This window comes from Sinocyclocheilus anshuiensis, unplaced genomic scaffold (genome assembly GCF_001515605.1).
Source record: "Sinocyclocheilus anshuiensis isolate Anshui unplaced genomic scaffold, SAMN03320099.WGS_v1.1 scaffold2447, whole genome shotgun sequence".
Taxonomy (NCBI): Eukaryota; Metazoa; Chordata; class Actinopteri; order Cypriniformes; family Cyprinidae; genus Sinocyclocheilus; species Sinocyclocheilus anshuiensis.
In genome coordinates this window covers 65036-77364 of record NW_015538058.1, presented here as the reverse complement: position 1 = coordinate 77364, position 12329 = coordinate 65036, and the positions used below count along the sequence as shown (strand labels likewise).

Below are 12329 nucleotides of genomic sequence, written 5' to 3'. Positions count from 1 at the left end.
GTAGTATCCTTTCAAATGTTAAAGTTGCCACAGTCATTGCATGCTTTGCATGTGCTGCCCCATCCTCAACCCCCCGCCCCGGAAAAACATTCAGGCTCCGTTTTGAATGATGAAATGTAAGGACAATAAACACTCGCCTGAGACAATATAAGGAACACATCTGTGTTCTTCAAACCATCTCTGGTATTTTCATAATGATTAAGTATATTTGTAAGCCATTTCTAATCGGCATAGCTTTTATTACAGTATAGAATATATTTTCTACCTCATTCTGTGATAAGAAGCCACATCAGGAAGTTATTTCAAACACTCAACTAATGTTGTGAAGTAAAAACAAGTTATAATGTTCTCTTTTGTTGGACAACAGGTTTAGAAAGGCTTATCATTGCATGTCACACACACACACACACAGCCAATTCTGAGAGAAATAAAACACACGGATATTATTTAAACGCAAAACCAAAAAACCGCAGTTCACAAGCGCGTATTGAACCGTGGATGTCGTACCGAACGGTTCGATATTATATTGAGAATTGCAAGCATCCCTACTGCTTTCACGCTCACTCCAGCGCAGGTGTGTGACCTGATGTCCTGCTGTGTGCAGGGCTGCCGGAGCGTGGAGGAGTTCCAGTGCTTGAACCGCATTGAAGAAGGCACTTACGGCGTCGTCTACAGAGCCAAAGACAAGAAGACTGATGAAATTGTGGCCCTGAAACGACTGAAGATGGAGAAGGAGAAGGAGGGCTTTCCCATCACCTCCCTCAGAGAGATCAACACCATCCTGAAGGCCCAGCACCCCAACATCGTCACCGTCCGGGTCAGAAACAATCTAACCTCTACTGTAAACCCACAGCTGTGTAAAAATATCTCTGTCAGGGTTTCCACAAAGGTTTAATTCGCCCTTCCTCAATTTAAGGCCTTACAAAAAGCTGAAAAGTCTGAAATTCAGGGCATTAAATGTTGCATGCATTGCAAGCATGATTATTTCAAAAATTGAATGAAGTGAAAATGAAGAGAGTTTAACAAATATCTGCCAGTGGGGTATTATGAAAATTTCCCTTTGGTTGAAGTAATTTTTTTCTGAAACCATTGACAGATATTTGTTCTTGTTTTAATCATAAAAAACTTTGATCAGTTTCTCAGAAAACAAGACTTGTCCTTTTGCTTCTTAAGTAAATGTATCTTGATTTAATTTGCGCTCCATGCAACTTTTGAAAATAATAATTTTTTTTTAATTAAAACGTAATGGAGATCTGTTGTAAGATCTTTCATTGCTAATACAAGACATTTAGAGACCATATTGATTCTTGTATTCCCTTCAGTTTATTCCATGCATTTTCTTTATTTGATCTTAAAATCTTAAATTCATAAAACCTGCTGAAACCCTGACAATTTCACTTTTGGTGGGTTTAATTATTTAATAGCTTATACATACTTAACACTAATTATTTTAGATGTTATCCTGTTATAATGAACAGGATTTTAAATGGCTTCCCATTAATGGTGTGTTTCGGGTGTCGCTGAATCTCTCCTGCATGTGCTTTCTGCCTGCTGTAGGAGATCGTCGTGGGCAGTAACATGGATAAAATCTACATTGTGATGAATTACGTGGAGCATGATCTGAAGAGTCTAATGGAGACCATGAAACAGCCCTTCCTGCCCGGTACGACCCTGACCGCACTAAAGCATACTGAATTACTCATCCTTGCCATAATGAGGCGCTTCACTCACATCTCTTCTGTTTCCTGCACAGGTGAGGTCAAAACGCTGATGATCCAGCTGCTGAGAGGTGTCCGTCATCTCCATGACAACTGGATCCTTCACCGTGACCTGAAGACCTCCAACCTGCTGCTGAGCCACAAAGGCATTCTAAAGGTCAGTCATCGTCCGCTGAATTCACGGGTTACACATCGCCAGTGTTGGGGAAAGTTACTTTTAAAAGTAATGCAGTACAATATTGCGTTACTCCCTAAAAAAAGTAACTAATTGCGTTACTTTTTATGGAAAGTAATGCGTTACGTAACTTTTGAGTTACTTTTTAAATCTGGGCAAGGCTTGCTTGTTTGGTTTTAGTATAAAAAAAAGTTATTTTACAAATGTAAAAGCCCTTTCACACCAAAAGTGAAATGAATACGCCTCAGGCTGAAGGAGTAAATGCATGTTCATATTTAGTCTAGAACTACAGTAAGATCATGTTCACACGATTTCTCTCCACATGGCAACACGAGCTGTCAGCCAATAAATGGGAAACAAAGTAACTGCTGTTACTTATTTGAAAAAGTAACTCAGATATTTCCTTCTAAATTAAAAAGTAATGCATTACTTTACTAGTTACTTTAAAAAAAGTAATCTGATTACGTCACTCGCGTTACTTGTAATGCATTCCCTCAACACTGCACATAGCAGCTTGTTTGTATAATCAGCTGCGCAGGGTGTTATATGTTTTGCTCTACTAGTAGTGTTCTTTAATGATGTGTGATTTGGAAGGTTAACTGAGATGTGACTGTGTTTTGTAGATTGGAGACTTTGGTTTGGCTCGAGAGTACGGCTCTCCGCTCAAGCCCTACACACCTGTGGTGGTCACTCTGTGGTACCGCTCACCTGATCTGCTGATGGGGGCAAAGGTCAGTGGACAACTCTGGCATGATGTTTGTGGAGCCAGTGTTCAGGCACTCAAAAATAATCATTCTGAAGAAGTGTTCATTTGTGTACAGATTAGGGGTGTGCGATATATCATCTATGATAATATATTTTAACAATGTGCGTTCTAACATGATCAAATATATCGCAAAAACCAGACAAAAACACACCCAGAGAGTGCGCACATACACATGATGTAGGTTAGACTACTGCATTCACTGTGTGATTCAGTGTGTTAAAATACTCCTCCAAATTCAAGATGTGGGGCGAAAATGCCCTTGTATGACTGTTATGTCTTTTATATTTATATAATCTGATATAGTTGATATCACACGAAGAGTGCAGTTTTTCTCCAAATATCAGCACGATTGCAAATGTGATATTGATTTTATACAACAGTCCACAAAACAAGAAGTTAATATGAAGTGACAAATTCCTGTTTTTGCTGTATTTCACCAATGAAAATAGTTTCAATTTCAAACAAAGCCACAGCAGAACTGTTTTGCGTCTCTGAGCAACACATGATGGTGTTTCGTTACTGAATCGATCAGCTGTTTAAATTAATCAGTTGAATGCATGACTCAATTACTCTTGGCCTTATACATTTTTTAATTGATTTTTACCTTTTATGAGCATTTTAACTTATTGGAAAAGCTAATTTCTGATACTCCTTCAAACAAATCACCACCCTGAATATGAAGAATAGCCAAAGCTCTGGGAGTCAGCTGTCCACAGCAGTCCTGTTAAATTACCAGCACAATAACACGCTCCGCGAAATATTGTCTAATCTATATATCAATTTCTTTTGTCTTAATTATCGACAAAATTTCAGAAAATATAGACAGAATTTTTGTCATTATTTCACATCCCTACTACAGGTAGCAAATATTGGGTTCCCACCATTTTTTGTTCTAGTTTTTAACAAAAACTAGGGATGTCCCAATCAGGTTTTTTGTCCCCTGATCCGAGTAATTAATCTGCTGATACTGAGTCCAGATCTGATACTTGTATATTCCTATAGAAATGTATGTTTGGTGCACATACAAATACATTAAAGTTATTAAAATCAATCCAATGCATACGGAGTTGTGCAGAGAGTAAAAGTTCTATATGTATATATAATATAAAATGGTATATAATTATAAGACACACTCTCTCTATGCACACACTATATAAAGACATTGGTAGATGTAAACATGTTACAATGGTAGATGTTGTAAACCGACTGTGTCGTCACAATTACGGGTGCATCTCAATATATTAGAATGTCGTGGAAAAGTTCATTTATTTCAGTAATTCAACTCAAATTGTGAAACTCGTGTATTAAATAAATTCAATGCACACTGACTGAAGTAGTTTAAGTCTTTGGTTCTTTTAATTGTGATGATTTTGGCTCACATTTAACAAAAACCCACCAATTCACTATCTCAACAAATTAGAATATGGTGACATGCCAATCAGCTAATCAACTCAAAACACCTGCAAAGGTTTCCTGAGCCTTCAAAATGGTCTCTCAGTTTGGTTCACTAGGCTACACAATCATGGGGAAGACTGCTCATCTGACAGTTGTCCAGAAGACAATCATTGACACCCTTCACAAGGAGGGTAAGCCACAAACATTCATTGCCAAAGAAGCTGGCTGTTCACAGAGTGCTGTATCCAAGCATGTTAACAGAAAGTTGAGTGGAAGGAAAAAGTGTGGAAGAAAAAGATGCACAACCAACCGAGAGAACCGCAGCCTTTCACTAAAAATGTTTTTTTTATTGGTCTTATGAAGTATTCTAATTTGTTGAGATAGTGAATTGGTGGGTTTTTGTTAAATGTGAGCCAAAATCATCACAATTAAAAGAACCAAAGACTTAAACTACTTCAGTCTGTGTGCATTGGATTTATTTAATACACGAGTTTCACAATTTGAGTTGAATTACTGAAATAAATGAACTTTTCCATGACATTCTAATTTATTGAGATGCACCTGTATGAATATGGGACTGCTGATATAAAATTATTGTATTTATTATGTCCAATAAGCAGAATAATTACAACATAAGGTTAGAAAGCATGAAGCTTGCTGTGTCAGAATGCCAGTCTATCAGTCAAATCCGAAGCCGCCTATAGCAACGCGTTATGACAACGATCGTCGCAAAAGTGTGCATCAAATACACTGAACACGGAAGCTCATACGTGTGTGACGCACTAGAACAGATCTCACTTTTTCTCATGCATCATGCACACACATTTGAGCATCTTTCCTTTTAATGGCGGTTAGCAAACCCACCTAAAGGTGCACACCACCACCTACTGCACATCACTGGTATTACAGTTGACGTAAATTAAGGATCAGGATGAGGAGAGCCGATACCGGTCAGTTAAAAAATTGCTTGATCGGCCCGTTCCTTGAGATCGGCTCGGGACATCCCTAACAAAAACGTTTAATTCTTTTAAGACGGACCTGCCGTGAGCTCTGAGATTAAGCAATAAATTATGCCGGCTGGTTGGTTTGGTTCAAGATGTAAAACTGTAAAATCTTTGTTTGACCCTCTAACTGTAGCACTGTCTATTCTAATTATTTTATATATTTGTTTTCTTTTTTTATTCAAAAAAAAAAAAACATGACCCTTTAAGACTTGCACTCTTTTTGTTCTCTAACTGCTTGTTTTCTATAAAAAAAAACTCTAACACTAGCTTTCTCTATTATTTTTCTATTCTATCTATCTGTTTTCTTTTTATCTATTATATAATTTAAAAAAAAAAAAACCTTGCTAATTGTACTGCGTTGGGCTAACCGAGACTTGTCATGGCACTTGCGTATCATTACTCTTTTGTTGATTCTGATTGCTTCCATTGTCCTCATTTGTAAGTCGCTGTGGATAAAAGTGTCTGCTAAATGACTAAATGTTATGTAAATCTGGTGATAATGGACGTTTGATCTTGCTCATGCTCTGTTGAAGATGTTGCTCACTGGGCTGTGGATAAACTCCAGTGTTTTGCAGTCATGTCAGCTTGTTTGAGTCACGCTTGTGTTTCCTCCTCTCAGGAATACTCCACAGCTGTGGACATGTGGTCGGTCGGCTGTATATTTGGAGAACTCCTCACACAGAAACCTTTATTCCCTGGCAAATCTGAGATTGATCAAATCAACAAAGTTTTTAAGGTATGCTTCATCACATCCTGAATGTCTGAAGAGTCAAATAAACCTTTTTTTTTATTCATTCTGATAAGCAATATTACCAGCTCATCAGGAGGAATCACTTAACATAAGTGCACATAAATGCATTGCTCATTTACAGATATTTCCATAGATTTTGGAGCAGAAATGTCCATGTATCTATTCCATTATAGCTGCAAACACGAAATGCTGTCCATCTTGTATAGTATGCCATATATCGGATTAGTGCAGCCCAAACCTACTGTTTAATGGGTGCCCAGATGGTGCAGTATATACAGTTATTGAATGCTTGAACCTAAGAGTGAATTCATTTTAAAGTCATATTAAAGTGATGAGTTTAGCTGTATGCAGATGGATAATCGATAATGTCTGTCAGTGTCAGTGAGGACTGTGGTATCGATCGACCCAGTTTTTTAACCTGATAAGAGCCAGTACTGGCATGAACCAATCAAAACTACTCCTGTGAGAAACTTGTTTTATTCTGGTGATACTTTTGAAAGGGTTTTTAATCAAGTAAATCCAAATTTATTTTTAAGTTTTTTTTGAGAAAATGACTCCTAAACATCTTAGTTTTAATATGAATAACTAAACCTGGCTCTCACCAGGAACATAGCCATAGAAGCTGGTGGTGTTAAAAAGAGAAAAAAAATTAACTGCAGAAATTATGCAAAATTTTTTATTTTTTTTTTTGAATATGAATAACTAAACCTGGCTCTCACCAGGAACATAGCCATAGAAGCTGGTGGTGTTAAAAAGAGAAAAAAATTAACTGCAGAAATTATGCAAAATTATTATTTTTTTTTTTATTCGCATGCAACAGATCAGATATCGTTGCATATGTGTAAACGCAATAATCTGCACAAGATCCATTGTTTTAGGATCCGTCCTGAGCCATTTCCAAATGTGGTTTTACATCCAATCTGGACACATGTATCCATTTCCCGCTGGAATTCCAGGACATCACAATCCCAGGGCGACACATTTGCCCACAAAGATAACTTTTTTTTTTTAAATGCCAAATTATGAAGCAGATGTTGCTTGTATGCACTCGTACAAAAACTCTGCTTCTTAATTTAGGTGGAAACTTTATATAGATGAGCGATTGCGCACACAGAAACATTCAGGAGCACAGAAACTTGTTTTGAGCCGCTGTCTCTTGATTTTTATAAATGAAATATCTTTGCTACTAAAAGCTACATTATATTTTTCAGCAAGGTGATCATGTCGCTGTTTTTTAATTAAACTCACAGTTTCACTATAGAGAGGCTGCACAGACAGGTAATTCACATGCATCTCTTGCTCCGATTCATTCAAATAAATGTAATCTTACTACATTCATTTATTTCACTTCAGAATTCTAGGTCTAATAACCTGTAGATCCAATAACTTACCTGATTTTGTGCTCCACACTTTAATGACAGCTTTAACTTGTCCATGCTGGTGAGTGATGACTGTATAAGTGGGATAATCACAGCTGGTGTGCGTCAAAGAATCATCGGAACGGGAATTATGCAAAATAATTTATTGGTGATCTCTTTGTAAAATCACAAAGCGATTACCAATAAAATCATTGTAGTTTGGGTGGGGATTCATGTAAAGAACAGTTGGTCAAGTGAATTCACTGTTGACTCTGAAAGGGCCAAAACACATTAGATGGACGTCCAATTTACAGTACTGCTTATGAAGCCTTGGGAGCTGAAACACAATAATGGGAAGAGGCGTTAAATTTCCAGCACACGCTGTAAGCATTTGATTAGTAACAACAGACTGGGCCCGCTGACCAATCAGAGCAGAGTTTTTCAGAAAAGCAGGGTGAAAAGAGGCACTGCAGCAATGTACACCGAGACAAATCATGTGTTTTTAAATTTAAATCATGTAAATGTGTTCTTGCAGACCAAAAATAGAATAATGAACTTGTAAAGTAGTATAATATGGTCCTTTTAAACATTGAATGGTACTGGAGTACATGACATGACATGGCCTTAAACCTTGTTTTTGATTTTTCACATGTTCACAGTCTCTCTTCCTGTGTGTGTGTGTGTGTGTGTGTGTGTGTGTGTGTGTGTCTCCCAGTGAGAAGATCTGGCCGGGATACAGCGAGATGCCTGCGGTGAAGAAGATGACTTTCACAGAATATCCCTACAATAACCTCCGCAAGCGCTTCGGAGCACTGCTGTCCGACCAGGGCTTTGACCTCATGAACAAGTAAGAGTGCACACAGTGATTTTAATTCAATTTTATATTTACCAGAAATATTTCTGTTTTTAATTACATGTAAAGTTTTCTTCACCAGTTCAGTTTGCAAGAAGCCGGTAATCAAACCTTTATAATGTAATGCACTTTTGCTTGAATACGATTTTATATGATGCAAAACATTTCCTGATTGGTTAGTGTCACAGTTTAAGACTGTCACAGGTCATTGTGAGCAGCTCATCTCTGTCATCCAGCGAGCTAACATTACACTGGTGATAAATGCGCTGAATTGTAGAATATTTCACAGAAAATCAAACCTTTGCGAGGTATGAAAGCATGAGTGGCAGTTGAGCAACAAGTGGCCGTCATGTTATCTGGCCTGAAACTCATTATTATGCACAGACGGAGAGTGCCTGTGTTTTGGTTGCCGTTGTTTTTCTGAAGTACTGCATCAGTGCAGAAACAGCTGCTTCACATTATGAAACACTGGAGTTAAAAACAAAAGGCTCAGAACAGTGATACGTTATAAATGTGATTGAAATCGTTTGAAGGTGTTGTGTAGTACCAGTAAATGCATCCCTGTGACCACATGTGTCTTTAATGAGGGTTAGGCACCAAATAGGATCACATGACTTTTATGTAATGGTATTATGTAAAATATAAATAAAATATAGTTTAATTATTTCTTTAACTGCAGTTGGTTGGACAGACACATTTAACATTTGTTCTGGAAACCTGAAGCATTTCTGGATCTTTACAAACCTTGTCATTGAGCCTGTGGAACATCAGCAGCAGTGTGATCGAGCGTGAATCATTCATTTGGAAATAAACAGCCATCGATCTGAACGTCGCTACGAGATGTTTGTTCATTTTCAGATGTCTCTGACTTTCAGTTTCTTTCTCAAGTTGAAATCTCTGAAGGGGTTCTTGTTTCCAGAGTTTAAGAGGCCTTGATGTAAGGGATGCTAATGCACACAGACGGCCCTGAAAGGTCACGTCCCATCACAGCCTGACTGCAAATACCACATTCATATGAGAGAGCAGCGGAGGGAATGGGACACAGAGAGGAGTAGAAAGACTTTTAAGACTCAGATTTGTACAAATGCAGCATTGCATCAGTGTCTCAGCAGTGAATACTCTGCAGTGAATGGGTGCCGTCAGAATGAGAGTCCAAACAGCTGATAAAAACATCACAATAATCCACAAGTAATCCACACCACTCCAGTGTTTCCCAACCTTTTTTTTTGTTCTGGTCTGAATCAGGAGAGAAATCTGCACAGATCAAGCAGTGTTTACATGGGGACATGGCTGTAACGGAGATAATGAAAATATCTGAAGACTGATATAAAATTAATTTTAAAAGTATGACATGAAAGCATGAACACATGATTAGAACACTGTTAGATTATGATTATGCGCGTTCTATGACACATCCTATGATATTGATCAGGGCCCGTATTCACAAAACATTTTATCTTACCACTAAGAGTTCTCCTAAATAGCAGTAAAAGTTTTTAACTAAGAGTTTTCTCTTGAAACCTATTCACAAAGCTGCTGAGACAAACTTGTACTAAGGAACAGAGAGAAGTCTTAAGCTCAGAGTAAGGGGGCGGGGTTCACCTCGTTGCTATGGATGATGTCAGCATGATTACTAACTATGCACACCGTGATTGGCTGATAGTCTCTGTCAGAGATTTATTCATAGAAATATTGTAGAGCGCGATATTATGTTGCCATATTCAAATAAAGGTTCAAAAATAAAAATGTTAATTGCCACATCCAAATCATTCAAAACGTTAAAACATTCAAATTTTAAAATGCATGCTAAAGGTCATTGCACACGGAGTCCGAAATTTTCGCACGTTAAAAAATAAATATGACCATGTTGTGTCAATCACGTTAACACACTGCCTCCGAAACTTTCATCCGTCATAAAAGAAATTGGATCAAGTTCGATTTTCTGCGTTTTCGCATCTGTAGCATGCATTTTGATAAAAAAGGATGACGAATATGAAAAAAACGGAAAAACGCATGCGAAAATTTCGGACTCCGTGTGCGAGGACCTTAAGTATCACTAATTAAACAAGTATATGTCCAGCTAATTGTCAGCCTCTTACATGTGTGCTTCTCATAATTAGTGAATATGCATATAAACAGCCTTTTAATTAACGGAGTAGAATAATCATGGCTGATAGTAAGACATGCAAACGTAAAAGAAAACCAAACTGGACGCAAGAAGAGCTGTTACTTCTTGCCCAGCTGCTTAATGATAACGAGGATATAATCAAAGGAAAATCTGGAGTTGGGGTAACCTCCAAAACCAAAGGTGATACCTTTTTAAAAGCTCATTATCCTCAAATGTTTCTAAAATGTTTGTGTTCAGAGACAGATTGCCAGCAACAGCTATTTTAGGATAGTTTGTGGCTTGGTCTTAGTGACTCAGGACTCCTCTTCACTGCTCCTAACCTTTCACAGATTTAGGAGCTAGTTTTAGAGCCAAAACGCTTTGTGAAATACTCTTAGAGCAAACATTTAGGAGTCCTAAATTTAGGACTGACACGCCCATTATTTTTAAGATTTTCTTTTAAATCTGCGAGTTATGAGCTACTTTTAGCCTGTAGATGTTTTGTGAATATGGGCCCAGATAACATAACATAGACGTAACATTACAACTTGTATCTGCACAAAAGGATGCAAATACCAGTGAACTTTGTTACGCGCTATAGCGAGAGAGCGAGAGCTCCCTCTATGATGCACTTTCATTACAGCACGCTGAAACACGGGCAATGAAAACAGACAGAATTTTCTATAGATTTCGCATTCTATAAAGTTCTCATTATAATGCTATGTTTATGACAGATTTGTGCTATATTTTCATCTACATTATCAAGTGATTCCTGAAATTGCCTGCACGTTTTCGAACCCATACGAAGTACAAAAACAATTGTAATTGAAGTATGCCTACTGTTGAACAAATATGACGGGAAAAAGGCACTGCTGCATTATTTTACATCAGTATTTTTAAAAAAGAAACATCTAAAGCAATATGACCATCTCAAATAACAGTCAATGATCGGGCAGTGCATTTGAGCATGAAACTAAACACTGGTAATATGCAGCGCATTCAGCATGTTAATATCTCAACGCATCCTATGTTAGATTAATCAGATATGTATGTAGCTAACCCAGACATCACTGCGTGACTTCGAAGCCATGCTTCTCTTTTCTCACATCTATGCTTTGGACCGCATGCTGTGGCCAGCTAAACAATCAGAGCTCAGGGTGCCGCCCAAAGTGCTGCTATAAACAATCAGGGAAAAAAAAGATCAATCGTCGCTGTCACGGCCAAGTACTCGATCACTGTTGCACATCCCTAGACCCTTTAACCTCACACCTTCGATTACAGTTCCTGCAGTGACACGAGACTTTTTCACATGTCTGCTTTCTGTCTCAGGTTTCTGACGTACTGCCCTGCCAAGCGGATCAGTGCCGATGAGGCACTTAAACAGGAGTATTTCCGGGAGTCGCCGCTCCCCATCGAGCCCTCCATGTTCCCCACATGGCCGGCCAAGAGCGAACAGCAGCGGGTGAAGAGAGGAACGAGCCCACGACCGCCGGAGGGAGGACAGGACTTCAGCCAGCTGGTACAGACACTCTTTCAACGTGAAATCAAAACCAACTCTGCTGCCTTGAATGCATGTTCCTAAATGATTGATCAGTGTGTGTTATTGACTTTATTCATCTTGACCTTGGTCTCTGTTGACCAAGAAGGAGGATCAATTCAGCTGCTCTTTGTCTTCCTAAAACTCCTGGTTATTGTTTCTCATTCTCATCTTTCTGTTGTTCTCTTCAGGGTGATGATGATCTTAAAGATACTGGTTTCCATTTGACCACTGCTAACCAGGGCGCCTCCAAAGCCGGTCCAGGATTCAGCTTGAAGTTCTGAGCTCCAGCGGCCAGCAGGCTTTCTTTGCGTATGTGTGACACGATGCTGAGACTCATTTAGAGAACGAGCATCAGAGAGCAGTTCGCTGAACCTCACTGGGACACAGACTCTGGGGAACAGTTTTTATTTTACGAGCACAGAGGACCTCCATGAAGTTCAAATGCTTTAAATTCCTCACGTTCATCTGAAATATAATGCGTTGGTTTGTTTTGCTTGGTTTCCTTGTTCTTTTGTCCAATCTAAAAACAAGCAGCAGATCAGCATTTTCAGACCTCTTTTATTTTTTCCTCTTCATTTGCAGTTGTAGTTGGGAGTAAGATGTTGAAAACCCATTTTAGTGACATCAAATGAATATTAAAATAAATCCATTTTAAAAACGTT

The 12329-nt window shown here is 38.3% G+C and overlaps 1 protein-coding gene across 1 annotated transcript; it reads left to right on the top strand.

Annotated features, from left to right (window-relative positions):
- The first annotated feature begins 571 nt into the window (after window positions 1–571).
- Window positions 572–12329, top strand: LOC107683473 (cyclin-dependent kinase 11B). The gene is made up of 8 exons (XM_016479530.1): window positions 572–817; window positions 1558–1663; window positions 1754–1875; window positions 2517–2624; window positions 5678–5794; window positions 7827–8014; window positions 11457–11646; window positions 11856–12329. The coding sequence occupies exons 1-8, from the start codon at window positions 587–589 to the stop codon at window positions 11946–11948; spliced, it is 1155 nt and encodes a 384-aa protein (XP_016335016.1). The 5' UTR covers window positions 572–586; the 3' UTR covers window positions 11949–12329.

What these genes read in the sequence shown, in the direction of transcription:
- LOC107683473 (XM_016479530.1), top strand. Translation starts at nt 587, where the DNA reads ATGTCCTGCTGTGTGCAGGGCTGCCGGAGCGTGGAGGAGTTCCAGTGC. An exon ending in GCCACAAAGGCATTCTAAAG is followed by an intron (nt 1,876 to 2,516) that starts GTCAGTCATCGT and finishes TGTGTTTTGTAG; the next exon opens with ATTGGAGACTTTGGTTTGGC. An exon ending in AAATCAACAAAGTTTTTAAG is followed by an intron (nt 5,795 to 7,826) that starts GTATGCTTCATC and finishes ACATGTTCACAG; the next exon opens with TCTCTCTTCCTGTGTGTGTG.